The 14,556-nt window shown below is 37.7% G+C and overlaps 1 protein-coding gene across 3 annotated transcripts; it reads left to right on the forward strand.

Moving 5' to 3' along the window:
- The first annotated feature begins 2,586 nt into the window (after window positions 1-2,586).
- Window positions 2,587-13,902, forward strand: LOC103956061 (stromal processing peptidase, chloroplastic). 3 transcript variants are annotated; one of them, XM_048567461.1, is made up of 24 exons: window positions 2,589-2,996; window positions 3,726-3,969; window positions 4,769-5,010; window positions 5,152-5,350; window positions 5,591-5,638; window positions 5,868-5,975; window positions 6,070-6,258; window positions 6,364-6,648; window positions 6,744-6,845; window positions 7,313-7,447; window positions 7,574-7,798; window positions 8,665-8,868; window positions 8,994-9,164; window positions 9,426-9,575; window positions 10,189-10,326; window positions 10,513-10,740; window positions 10,850-11,002; window positions 11,088-11,214; window positions 11,295-11,424; window positions 12,328-12,451; window positions 12,539-12,619; window positions 12,767-12,868; window positions 13,048-13,198; window positions 13,435-13,902. In XM_048567461.1, exons 1-24 carry the CDS (start codon window positions 2,818-2,820, stop codon window positions 13,515-13,517), a joined length of 3,798 nt encoding a protein of 1,265 aa, XP_048423418.1. In that variant the 5' UTR covers window positions 2,589-2,817; the 3' UTR covers window positions 13,518-13,902. The 3 variants fall into 3 exon arrangements, with proteins under 3 accessions (XP_048423416.1, XP_048423418.1, XP_048423415.1); XM_048567459.1 differs by lacking the exons at window positions 13,048-13,198; window positions 13,435-13,902 and having other exon boundaries at window positions 2,587-2,996; window positions 11,301-11,424; window positions 12,328-12,449; XM_048567458.1 differs by lacking the exons at window positions 13,048-13,198; window positions 13,435-13,902 and having other exon boundaries at window positions 12,328-12,449.
- The last annotated feature ends 654 nt before the right edge of the window (window positions 13,903-14,556 follow it).

Consider the following 14,556-nt stretch of genomic DNA (forward strand, 5'->3'; position numbering starts at 1 on the left):
TTGTTCATAAAAAAATAATTTCTTGCAGGGACAGTGGGCTAAACATAGCCACTTCGGTTAGATATGACCTTAAAGCTAGAAGTTCAAGTTGTTCAACCCAAGAGCCAAGTAACATACATCTTCGTTACCTTAGAGCTACTCTTAATCCTTGTTAATCAGGGAAAATGCTATGAAAGTAATTTAAGGGTTCCCTGAAATTACCCAAGTCCAGTGAAATGTTTGGTGTTTCCCAATGAAATCAAGCTAGGTTTTGAAGCATAAAAGTAGGGAGGGAAGGGGATTATCAGAATGGAGCTCCTCACTTGAAGTCATTGATTAAAACCCGAATTGTACATTTGCATACAGCTAAACAGAAGGTACATAACTAAATTAAAGAAGAAGAAAAGATAAATCTTCAAAGCCAACCTCTCCAACTGCAGCATAGGGTGTAGACTCGAAGAATTGTTTTAAGGTGTTGAGCTAATGGTTGTCCTCTGTGCAACATACCTACAGATATGCAAGAAAAGGAAAGGTCAAAGAACAATGCAATTGAAAACGTGAATCTCGATTCTCGACCAGAGAGAGAGAGAGAGAGAGATTTACCAGGTATGGAGACCGATGCAGGGAATTACGCAAGGATAGGACTCGCTAAGCTGCTTGACCAAGTTCCAATCTCTCTGAAAGAGAATATTAGAATGAGAATGTTGTTATACGCATAATGTGGTCACTAAATTATTAACCGAGTGAAAATACAAACTCATGAAAATGAGGTAGAATAGTTTTAAATCTTATAGGGAAGAAATCGGTGATAATTTTTAACGAGCTTGTGAGGCTAACCCCATCACCCTCTTTAATTTAGATAATATTGTCTTGCTAGGAAAAAAATTAGGGTAAATCTCAGTTTACTACCCTCAAGTTTCGTGGTTTTCAACATTGGGTACATGAAGTTTTTTTCGTCATGGAATCATAACTAAAGTGTTATTTTTTGGGACAGTCTCATACATCCGTTAGTCTGGCTGTTAAGTCTTCGGTTAACTGATGACGTGGTGTCCATGTGAACAATGACTGGCACCACGTGTCATCAAGGAATCCACGTGGAAATTCAAAATTCAAAAGTTTTTTTTTCGGACGTCTTCTACCTCCCCCAACCTTCCCTTCCTCCCTTATCCCTCCATTCTCTCCTCTGCACCAACCCACCAAACCCCTCCTCTCCTCTCTTCTCCTCTTCGACTCGTCATACATCCACTCTTCCTCCTCCATCTTCGACTCCACCGTCCAGCCACCCTTCCTCCTCCATCATCGACTCCACCCATCTAACCCACCAAAACCTAATTTGCATTGTGCCCACTCTAGCAGCTCGCCCTTCCCTCCTCTCAAAACCATAATTTGTATTTTCTTAATCCCAATTTCCTAATCATCTCAAAACTTCCACATCAATTCATCTCATAATTTCAATAATTTGTAATAATCCCAAAATTTAACTGCAAATCGTACAATGTCGTTCAAGTTGCGAATCCTTCTCGAGAAACCCTTACCTTTTCATCAACCTCCTTCGTTTTTCACTCACCCAAAACAATTTCGACGACGACAGCCTCATGGTTCAATTCGCCGATGGTGCCAGTGCTGGTGGCGAGTGCAAAGGACGAGCAGACAGGGAGAAAAGAAAGAGGGGTTGGTAACGGGATTGGATGTGAGGGTTCGAGAGAAAGATGGGAGGGGAGTGGCGCCGACAAAGGAGGAGGAAGGGAGATCGTGGCTTTATGTGTTGGGAGAAGAAGAAGAAACAGAGAGGAAGAAGATCAATTTTTTTTTTTTTTTTTTTTTTTTTGAATTTCCACGTGGACTTTTTAATGACACGAGATGTCTAGTCATTGTTTACATAGGCGTCACGTCATCAGTTAACGAAAGACTTAACAGCTAGACTAACGGATGCATGAGACTATTCCAAAATTAACACTTTAGGTATGACTCTGGGACAAAAAAAACTTCATGTACCAAATGTTGAAAACTACGAAACTTGATGCTAGTAAACTAAGATTTACCCAAAAAATTAATACCTATTTTTCAGAACTAAAAATAAGAAAAGGGAAAAGGTATGAGATGGGAAGCGATACGTACCTCAGAGACTCCATTAACGGCAAAACGAACAACGCCAGAATTAAGGGTTGCTGCAATCAATTGGGGTGCCTTGTCAAAGATTCTTGGGTCTTCCAGGTGACAATATGCGTCAAACAATTTCAGCATCTGCCTCTGCCACTTTTCTCTGCTGCAAAATTGCAAATTGCAAATTGCAAGAGTTTTGAAATAGCCCGCCGTTAGTTGAACTTTGCTGAGCCTGATTTACAGGTTACATTCGAGACGTCGTTGTTCCCTAGGTGCAGGTTGTTTGGAGCCAATCCAAAGCCAAACAGCCCGGTGGAGTGGAGGCAGCCGGACCGGAGTCACGGATGGGCCTCTCCGCTCGTAAGTCGGTTTGTTCGTTAAAGTCATTAGCCACCCGTTTTTCTCCACGAGTACACCATTGAGTTATCTTGTGGAGCCCACTCCAGTAGTGATTAAAGATTTTTTAATAAAGAGGAGGGCTTCCTATCCAATTTTAGTCACACGCTGGCAACCAAAGCCTTTTGCGGCACGCAGACCCTTTGTGTGTAACGCCCCTTGCCGCACGACTGACTCGGAGAGTCAGGACTCGGGGCTCAGGACCCTGGGGGAGGACAAGGAGGCGGATTATAGTTTACTTCAACTCTCTCTCTCTTTCTGTCTCTACTTCCATATTATCTCATCAGCTTCAAGTCTCAAGTCTCAACTGAATCTAAGATCGCAGAGCAGAGCAGAGCAATGGCGGCCATAAGCTCTCTTGTTGTAAACGTCCCCCAAATCCGTCCGTCCCGGAGAATAAGCAGAGACGACGACACTTATTTGAATAAGCGGCTGAATTCGGTGGTCTGTATTCGCCGTGCTCGTGGCCCTCTTACCCCTTTACATATCAATCGTCTGTCTTTACTTTCTCCAACCAGGTAATTTCATCTTTCTTTCAAATCCTAGCTTCTGCCTTGGGGGTTTCTATGCTTTCTCTCTTCCTCATAGTCCTTGTGTGTATTCCTAATCTTGATATTTATTCTTGCTGATTACTCTTGCTAATCACATGTACTCGTAATAAATGCAACATGTCAATTGAAGACTGCTTTTCGCACCCCTGTTTCTGCCAATTTTTGGTACAAACGCCGATTCTAAAACAAAAACAAAAAGTGCACAATTTCTACTATACTTGCTGCTTAAAACACCATAATTCAATCTTAATTAAGCATTCGTTCTTGTTTCATTTGACAAATTCTTCAATCTTCTTAATTTATTGATTCTTCCAATCTTGATTTCAAGGGACTCCATTTGTGAGTCATGTCACTTGCGATTTGATTTTGAGGTAGATTGTGTTTGTTGTTTGCTATACATATGCTGGCCCTTCCATAGCAAATCCCTCTATGGAAGGGCTCTGTGTATAGAACAAGTATGACTGGCTAATCTTTTTTTGCAATTTGTTTGTTTCAGTTCAACCCACTTAAACCGAAGATAACATGTTGACTACTATGCACTATGCAGCTCACTGCCAATTTAACATGTTTAATAATTATGTAGTATGGACGTGAATATATTGTTCTTGTGTTAGAGAATGTTCCTCTATATTATACATTTTCAGTGCCCTCTAGATCAGTCTCATTGACTTTCAGCCCTTTTCTTGTGGGTGAAAGGCGTCTACTTGAAGCTGCTGCAGGTAGATCAGGTGTACATAGAAAGAAGATTAATGCTTGGGAACAATGTGTCTCCATGCTTGGAGAGCCAGTGACTGAAGCACTTTTTCCAGGAAAGTATAACTGCATTACTAGCTCTTTTTGCCAAAACAACGGTCGTCGTCGCTGTAGGACATCTACACCGAGTGTCTTTAATGACAGAACTTCTTTTTGTTTATCCAAGCCTAAACTTGGCAAAGTTGCTGTAAGTAGAACCCCCCGAGTTTCCTTCTGTTGATGCATATTGTTACTCAATCTTGCATTTTATGCCTTGTGTTTAACTATTAGCTGGTGTGTTTAGATATGTTTGTACCATATGTCTATATTGTGTGTGCATTCATGATTACATATTCAAGGTTCGGAAATTATTCTCATTTGTTTGGTACACTGGTGGGCAATTCCCTGCAAAAACGGTTGAGAAATTATTAATACTAATATTAATATGAGAAAGAAACTATTATTTTTACGTTTGACATTACAGATTTACAATGATGATTCAGCTCAAAACAGCAAACTTACTGTTCAGTTTGATTGAATTGCGGAGCCACGTTCTATGTGGGTTGCATTTATGCAACAATAATTTAAGATGTGAAATGAGTTGTGAAACTTAAAGTGTTTCAGTGATTTTTTAAGAAAGTTTGCGTTCACAAAACAAAATGTTTTTAAAACGGCTAAAAACGCTTTTAGAGAGAATGTTTTTGGGTTCCAAAATCACTTGAAGTGCTTCCTGCAAGAAGCACCAGTTACGTGTTCTTTGTAGGAAGCACTTCAACTGCTTTTTCAGGATTCACTTGCATTTTTACTAAGGATTGGCTCCAAAAACATTTTCACCAAAAGTGTTTTTAATCATTTTAGAAGCACTTCCCCAACAAGCCCAATTATCAGTGACTTTTAAAAAAACTTTCATTAGGAAAATAACAGTTACTGGTGCAGTAGGAAACTTCTGCTCTTGCTTTCAATAAAGCCTTTTTTTTCTGACTTATTGTGGTCCATATAATTTTTAGGGCAAACATGCTCATGTTTCATACGCAACCGTGGGCCCAGATGAGCCACACGCAGCAAGTACAGCCTGGCAAGATGGTATTCTGGAGAAACAGGAGCTGGATTTATTATATCCTGGAGTAGAAAAAACAGAGTTAGAGGGGTTTTTAAGTTCTGAAATTCCATCTCATCCAAAGTTGTATCGAGGGCAACTAAAAAATGGGCTGCGCTATCTGATCTTACCAAATAAAGTTCCCCCAAACAGGTTGGCCTCCCTACAGGACCACTTATAATTGGTTTATGCTTTATAGTTATGCTGGAAATACAAAAGCCAGGTTTCATGTGTAGCTTACTTATAAGATAATCTCATATCCCTTACCAATAGAGCACATTTGTTGGAGTTTAGGTTTGAAGCACACATGGAAGTTCATGCAGGATCAATCGATGAGGAAGACGATGAACAAGGAATTGCACATATGATTGAACATGTTGCTTTCCTTGGAAGTAAGAAACGTGAGAAACTTCTTGGGACAGGGGCTCGATCTAATGCTTACACTGACTTCCATCATACAGTGTTTCACATCCATTCGCCCATTAGTTCAAAGGTCCTTTTTCGTTGCACCAACATTATTGAGTTTTTGTCATTTTAAGTATTTGTGGATTTATGTATCAAACAGAACGAATACATAGCTTTAAGGATCTGAGAATGAATATGTAACTATTTGTTTCAAAACTTTGTTATGTTTTTGCAAGAATAGAAAAGACTAATTCACCTTAAGCTAATATGTTATCACTCTTACAACCTAGGCCTCTAAACATATTGACGATTATATGTTGCTCTCCAGGATTCTGATGGTGATCTGCTTCCGTATGTACTGGATGCCTTGAATGAGGTATGGATGATTGATTTTTCTATATGGGCTTAGGTATATTCCTGGGTGTAGATATATTGTACATATTTGTATGGACTTATTATGTTGTTTTCGATTCATCACTTCATTATTTTCAGAATACCTTTGTATAATCATCTATTTGACAGAAAAATAAAATTAAATAAAAAAGACTGAACTGGAAGTTGATAGCTTTGAGTTTTATTTACTTGTGCTTGATGCATGTGTACAGATTGCTTTTCACCCGAAATTCCTTTCTTCTCGTGTTGAAAAAGAACGGCGTGCGATTCTGTCAGAATTACAGATGATGAATACTATAGATTATCGCGTTGACTGCCAGGTTTGACTGGGGAATTTTATTATTTTCTTAAGCCGGTTAATAATTTTTTTGTTCAGCTACATCTCAACTTTTACTCGTTTGATCTTGGGTGCAGTTATTACAACATCTGCATTCTGAAAACAAGCTTAGCAAAAGGTTCCCGATTGGGTTAGAAGAGCAGATTAAGAAGTGGGATGTAGATAAAATAAGGAAATTCCATGAGCGTTGGTACTTCCCTGCAAATGCAACCTTATACATTGTTGGGGATATTGATAACATCTCAAAAACGATTTACCAGATTGAAGTATGCAAGAGCTCACTTATTGAATCATTTATATCCTGTGTAGCTGAGTAATTTGTGTTCACTTTTAGAGTCATAAGTAGAATAAAATTAGTTGCTTTATTGCAGGCTGTCTTTGGACAAACTGGCCTAGAAAATGAGACAGTTCCTGCACCTGCTCCTAGTGCTTTTGGTGCAATGGCTAGTTTCCTTGTGCCCAAGCTTTCAGTTGGGCTGACTGGAAGTTCTTCTAATTCCGTTGATCAAGCTAAAATCTTTAAAAAGGAAAGGCACGCAGTTCGTCCTCCTGTGAAACATAATTGGTCACTTCCTGGAAATAATATGGATTTGAAGCCTCCACAGATTTTTCAGCATGAATTGATTCAAAATTTTTCATTTAATATGTTCTGCAAGGTATAAGGAGTCTTGTAGAGTTACATTAATTACGTGCTTTAAAGATTTAGTTACCCCCCTCTCTCTCACTAATATTTGTAATGGAACTGCTGCAGGTTCCTGTGAGCAGGGTTCAAACATATGGTGACTTGCGAAATGTTCTAATGAAGAGAATATTTCTGTCTGCTTTGCATTTCCGGATTAATACAAGATACAAGGTGCATTTTTAGGGTTACGAGCACAATTTCTAGTTTCCATCATGAAGAAAGTCACTACTTTGCTTTATTGAAAATTTAGCTGTTTTATTTATTGTTTTTTTGTGTATTGCTAAGAACAATTAGCTTAATTAAAGGGAATAAAATTAGAGAAGTCCATCAAAATCAAGGTAGTTACACCTTCAAAGCAAAATAAAATAATTTACTTTATTTTTCCAACCAAACAATCCACAAAAGAGCCAAGATTGCACACTACCAGAGTTTTCTATGAAGATATTATAGGCTGAATATCCCATTTCTGTAGGTCGTTTTTGAGTGCTAATAATCAGTTACCATCTATTTCTTTTTAAGTGCTAATATCTGAAATGGTCATATTTGTATACCCAAAATCCTGTCATGTACTTAATTTACGTATTTGCTTGAGAAACCTTGCAGCTCTTTGTAAGTTTGCTAATCCTTAGAAATGACAGAGTTCAAATCCACCATTTACTTCAATTGAATTGGATCATAGTGACTCTGGAAGGGAAGGTTGTACTGTCACTACTCTTACGGTAACTGCTGAACCCAAGAATTGGCAAAGTGCAATTAGAGTTGCTGTACAAGAGGTTGGTCTTTCTATCTTGATCTGCCGTACACTTTGGAAAGGAAGTTTGTTTACGATTTTCTGAATGTAGTTTACATGTCAGTTACATATGTTACATAACTCATTTGTTATATTTTATTTGGTGCAGGTTAGAAGGCTCAAGGAATTTGGTGTTACTAAGGGTGAATTAACTCGCTATATGGATGCCTTATTAAAAGATAGTGAACATCTGGCGGCTATGATAGATAATGTGTCTTCTGTTGATAATTTGGATTTTATTATGGAGAGTGATGCGCTGGGGCATACAGTAATGGATCAGAGGCAAGGACACGAGAGTTTGGTTGCTGTTGCTGGAACAGTTACTCTTGAAGAGGTGATGTTCAAAGTCATTATCATTTGTTTCTGTTACTTGATCTGAATTAACCATAAAAGGCATATATAAGCATGACTAGAATCTCTCTCAAAGAAAAAAAAAGGACAACTAGATTCTCTCCCAAAGAAAAAAAAGCACACTTAGAAGTTGTACTTTATAATGCTAATACATGCCATATCAATATTGCAAAGATGTACCTGTTACAAATAGGATAGTTCACCATTTTGGACCGCGTGACACATTAGAGTGCTACTTAGGGTATCTTTGGTATATTTTTAACGACATATATAAAAAATGAAAGATTGATCTAGTAAGAATTTGTTTAATTTATCATTTATATGATATAAGATTTAATTTATAGTTTATATACTATATCTTATTAATAAAGATATGTAGTGGAACACAGATGACTTTTTGTGTCTGTTCTTGGTTAAGAACTTGTAATGCAATGACCGCTTTCCGTTGTTGATGGAATCTTGTATTATGGTTAATCATAAATGTAATTGTGTATTATATTTTTGTTCTTTTCTTGGTTAAGACTTTATAATATAGAATTACAAATGACTTTTTGTGTCTTTCTTAATCATAAAGATAATTAGAGGATAAAGTTGGAGTCAATTTAGTGGTCCTGAGCATATATGTACATGTGTAGTGATCCGGGTAACACACAGTGTTGGAAAACTAGAAACAGTGATCATGATGCTAAAATCTTAATAAGCCTTATTACTTAATCTCCTTTCAAAGTTTGACAAGATTTCATAGAGTTCAAGTTTTACCTGCCAACTTAAGAAAGAGTTGATATTATGAGGCAATGTGCACTGAGATTGATGAACTATACCACATACAATTCAAATTTTTGTGTGTAGGTCAACTCTATTGGCGCCAAGGTGTTGGAATTTGTTTCTAATTTTGGAAATCCTACTGCACCTCTTCCTGCAGCGATTGTTGCTTGTGTTCCAAAGAGAGTGCATGTAGAGGGAATAGGTGAAACTGAGTTCACCATTTCCTCTAATGAGATTATAGCTGCTACGAAAGCTGGATTGGAGGAACCCATTGAACCTGAACCAGAGGTGTCCTTTTATTTTTATTTTTATAAACTTAGCTTTCTCACTTTTACTGGCGTAAGTTTTTATATATATCTATGCTGTCAAAATTATGATTATGGCTGATTCTTTTTCTCTTCTATTTTGTGCAGCTTGAGGTGCCAAAGGAATTGATATCTTCGTTGCAGTTACAGGAATTAAGGCAGCAGTGCATGCCATCCTTCATTCCCCTTAGTCCAGAAATAAATGTGACTAAAGTTTATGACAAAGAAACGGGGATCGCTAAATGTCGTCTGTCAAATGGAATTTCTGTAAATTACAAGGTATCTCATCTGATGTTTATATGGTAATGGGTTCATTGATGTGTAATTGAAGATTTGGTAATGTTTTTAAATCAGTCATTTTGTCTTGTGAGTCATGTACTTATTTTGTGTAAAATCTTAGATTGACAGAGAATCAGTGAAAAAGTGAGCAGGAGCTTAATCACGAGATACATTATTGTAGATGATTATGGTGTTTAGGTGTATTTGTGCAGAGTGAGGACTGTTACCAATAATAACAAGTTAAATCTTTGTTCATTATAGATTTCAAAAAGTGAGGCAAGGGGAGGCGTAATGCGGCTTATAGTTGGCGGTGGACGGGCAGCTGAAAGTTCGGAGTTCAGAGGTTCTGTTGTTGTGGGTGTACGAACTCTTAGTGAGGGAGGTCGTGTTGGCAACTTCTCAAGGGAGCAGGTATGTCAATTCCTCTCTCTTTGTCACAATTATATATATATGTACATATATCAGATGCATGGAGGTTTTTTTTTTTTTTTTATTATTATTATTTTTTTTTATAGTATAGCTAAACTACTTAAATAGGAGTTTGTTTCCTCTTTAATAATTCTATAAATTATATATTTGAGGTAGGTTCTTGGTAAGTAAATTAGGTATCATAAATGCTCATTGTGTAAACAAGCGTTCACAACTTCACTGGTTGTTGGAAAAGCGAATAGCTGGTGTTTTCTTCTGTATTCTTTGTTAAATAAATATCTAGTAAATAGCTGAGTGCTGCATGTTTGTTATTGTAACTTATAACTATAAACTTATTCTCCCTCCAAGAAATGTGAATTTGAAGCATGCTCATGAGCTTATTCCTTATCATATTTGTTGCCAACTGATGTCATTGAATTGCAATATTTGTGACATGCATTTACTTAATTAGATGAGATCCTTAATCATATACTCAGATTATCCATATGCTGTCTGTAATTATTGTTTAATATTAGGATCTCACCATTCCTTTCACTATCTTTAATTCCTCATTTTGCTGAGATTATGTATCATGTGTGCGAATTGTTTTTATCAGGTAGAACTGTTCTGTGTGAATCACCTGATTAACTGCTCATTGGAGTCCACCGAGGAATTTATTTCTATGGAATTCCGTTTTACTTTAAGAGATAATGGAATGCGTGCGGCTTTCCAGTTGCTTCATATGGTACTTGAGGTAACCCATCATAACTTTTAGTCTCTCTGTTCTGGTATGTGGATTCCATGAGGGATTCTTGTCATTCTTGTTGTCGACATGTTTTGGGCACAATGTTGTAGTAGTTCCTGCTCCATAGGAGTCATCTCATTAGAAATGCATGCCTTGTAATGGGTTAATTTATAATGCATGTTTTCTCACTGGCAGCATAGTGTCTGGCTGGATGATGCATTTGATCGAGCAAGGCAATTGTATTTGTCATATTATCGGTCCATTCCCAAAAGCTTGGAGCGCTCAACTGCTCACAAACTCATGTTAGCAATGATGGACGGAGATGAGCGGTTTGTAGAGCCTACACCAAAGTCATTGCAAAATTTGACATTGCAATCTGTGAAGGATGCAGTGATGAACCAATTTGTAGGCAGTAACATGGAGGTGCGTAGTTTGCTGATTTGGTTGTAGTTTTACAAAGTATGCACATGACGAATAATTTAATATATACAACATTTCTCATTATATATGGCCCTGTCTGCTTATTGTATAGGTAAGTATTGTTGGGGACTTCTCAGAGGAGGATGTTGAGTCTTGTATTCTTGATTACTTGGGAACCGTAAGATCGAAAGAAAATTATGAGATGGAGAATGCTTATAATCCTATCGTATTCCGATCATCTCCTTCTGATTTGCAGTCTCAGCAAGTGAGTACACTTATAGCTTGATACTTTGGATGACAGAAGTTCTGTAACCTTGAATTGTGCTCATGGTTCATTTACATCTAAGCAGGTATTCTTGAAAGATACGGATGAGAGAGCATGTGCATATATTGCAGGCCCTGCACCAAACCGATGGGGTTTTACAGTCGATGGCAAAGATCTGTTTGAGTCAGTTAGTCATATTTCAACTCACGATGGTGAGTTTATCAAATCTGGAATTAGGTTTTGAATTTGCATCTTATTGAGAGAGGTGTTGTAGCTGTAATTTCTGATGTAGATGCAGAACTGAAATCGGAGGAGCTGCTTATGGTGGATGAGGATACTCAGGATGTGCAAAGAAAACTCCGTGGCCATCCCCTGTTCTTTGGCATCACAATGGGGCTCCTGGCTGAGATTATAAATTCTAGGTAATTTTTTTTTTGCTCGGTACAAAGCATGCATGTGAACTTCTAGTTTATCTATGAATGTGTTCATCCTTCTGAATGGTCAGGTATTTATGCCCAAAATGTATTACTTTCCTCTATTGGGTGGAGCACATCTTGGGCAACAACCACATTGACCAAAATGATTGTTAAAATAAGAACTCTATACTTTTCTTGAAAACAGTACTGAATACTGTTATAAGTTTGGAGGTGTAATTTTCTAAGCATCCGAAGTAGTTCAACATGGGTGGACACCATGTCATGTCCTCAACTGTCTATTACAGCAGACTTTGGATGGAAGTCTCAAAATTATAGCACAAAATTTCTTACGCAAGATACCCTGGTTAGGCGTAGCCGCGTTGGCTGAGAGTTGGGTTCTAGTCTCTTTTCTAACCAATTACAAAGAAATTGGGAGATGTTTGCAAGGATGAAGCTGGAGATGGCGAGGGATATTGAAATGATATGGAGATGGTGATACTGACGATGGCAGATGTGTTTTGGGGTTGGTGATGGTGATAATCCTGTTTTTGTTTATCACATTTTAGGAACCTATAAGTAATTTAAAATACGTCAACCTATGCTGAAATATGGATATATTTATTGACCTAAACCAAATTTATTATTTGTCTTTTACATGTTACTGATGTGGCAGTAATATTATGTTGTATGCCTTTTGTAGCTTTGCAATCCCTCAACATCAAAACGTAAGCCTGTTAACGTTCACCTAAAAATGAACAACCAAATTGACAGATTTTGAAGGACAAAATTGGAAACTAACCTTTCTTTTATGGACAGGTTTTGATAATTAATTCAAGATGCTATTTAAGACTAATGTGTGGTTCTTGTTATTTTTATTGGTGGTGAAATATTCTATGTGGTTTTGCACAGGCTTTTTACGACTGTCAGAGACTCTCTTGGATTGACATATGATGTATCATTCGAGTTGAACCTTTTTGATAGGCTGAATCTTGGATGGTATGTCGTATCTGTAACAGTCAACCCCTGCAAAGGTGTGTATGCTCTATTTGTATATATTCGAGCAGAATAAGTTCCGTCACTTTTCACTCTCTTCACATGTTTAGGTCTATTGAGTATTCAGGTTCACAAAGCTGTGGATGCATGCAAGAATGTCCTTAGAGGTTTACATGGCAACAAGATTTCCCAAAGGGAGTTGGACAGGGTTAGTTTCTTCTTCCTTTTTTTTTTCTTTTGGGTTTTTTTTTATTTTTTTATTTTTTATTCTAATAGATTTTTTTTATTTTATCATTTTTTAAGTAAAGTGGGATTCTCTTGACCACATCTGTTGTTTATTTACTCAAAATTTAAGGCAAAGCGGACCCTTCTGATGAGGCATGAAGCTGAGATCAAGTCAAATGCGTATTGGCTTGGACTGTTAGCTCATTTGCAGGCTTCTTCTGTTCCAAGGAAGGTAAACAGAAAGGTCCTTTAGTGTTTACAGATGATACTCATAAAAAATATAAGTTGATATTTTTCCTGTATAATAGGTGGCTGTTCAGTTGATCAAAAGATACAAATAAATAATGGCCAATAATCAAATAAACAGTGTTTACATGAAGATATTCTGATTCGTAGTGCTATTTGGTCCAGGACATATCTTGCATCAAAGATCTCACAAATTTATATGAGGTTGCTTCTATTGAGGACATATACCTTGCATATGATCAATTGAAAGTAGGTGATGATTCTTTGTACTCATGCATTGGAGTTGCTGGAGCTCAAGCAGTAGATGAAATAACTGGTGAGTCAGACATATTTTGTACTTTGTTCTACTCTTATCAATCCACATACCATAGTTGAAACTTTTGAAAATTCAGTAGAGTATAATCAATCAACAATGATTTTTACTTGAGCTAGAGTGGCAATGAGACCTCAAAAGATCTCACCTTTTTCCTCATCATTTTAGTGTTAGTTCCATTCATCAGTTCTACTTGCTTTCTCTATCTCATGAAAACCTGTATTATGCTGCTTCTTTAGAAGTCGAAGAATCAGATGATGGCTTTCCAGGAATCTTCCCTGTTGGGCGTGGTTTATCAACTATGACACGGCCTACAACATGACCTTCTTATATGATACTCGCAGTCTCGCATGTATTAAAGAGATATTTAGCACTAAGGTATATTCACAAGCTTTTGAGGTTCTTATTTTTCTTCTAGTCTGGCCTTTATGGGGGGAGGGCGCTGGAAAGTACTTTGTAATGAAATTTGGCTGCAAAGTACTGAAGTACTCACTTCTCTGAGGCGCTGAAATTTTATCCCGCCGGGGGGTTGCAGTAAAGTCCAATGGATGGCATTTCCCCTTGTATTTTGACTTTACAAATTTGTCAGTAGGTCCAATTGAGAATTGCAGACCACTTGATGTTAAATGTCCTCATTGCCATAGTTGTGGCTGAACAAATTGTATGCAGCTGGTGTGACAATGCCTCATCCACTGATGCTGATTGCATTCCTTGTACAACTATGTGCATGAGGAACTAAAACGGCGGTTATAATTATCAATGTGTTGTACATGGTTGCGGCTAAATCAAAAAGCATTGGGCACTTCAGACTGTAAATTCACGAGCCCTTCATAATTTGTGTAATCCATGCAGTTAACACCCGACATTTGTCTGCAACAGATAAATTTACCTTGTGATGCAAGTGCAACAGTGACCATTGTTTGATCCAACTTTTGATGAATATTAAACCTTCAATTTTACACAAGATTAAAGTGGCGTAAAAGACGTAATTCAATTAGAAAACAGTTGCGACCCAAACCCAACTGTGTGTCCAAGGTAAATTACAACTGTGTACAAGGCAAGATAAGCAACGGAAGCGCCTTTCCGTGCCATGGCAAGGCACATAAGGGTAAGGCATGCCGTGGCAAGGCATAGTGAGGCAAAGGCAAAGTGTGATAAAGTGAGAACAGGGTTAGCCGGTCATGCCTTAGCAAGTTTTATCTTTGTCATTGGAAGTGTGGCATGCCCTCTTCTTCGGGGGTTGGTGGTGATCGTGCAATAGGGTTTAGAATAGGGTTTATTTGAACCACCACTAATTCCTTCTTCTCTTCTTGAACCCAGAGAATGGAGCCCTTGAGCTCAAACCCAAATAGAGTTTATTT

This window comes from the organism of the source record quoted next, unplaced genomic scaffold (assembly GCF_019419815.1).
Source record: "Pyrus x bretschneideri cultivar Hongxiangsu unplaced genomic scaffold, Pyrus_bretschneideri_v1 Contig44, whole genome shotgun sequence".
In the NCBI taxonomy this organism is placed as follows: domain Eukaryota; kingdom Viridiplantae; phylum Streptophyta; class Magnoliopsida; order Rosales; family Rosaceae; genus Pyrus; species Pyrus x bretschneideri.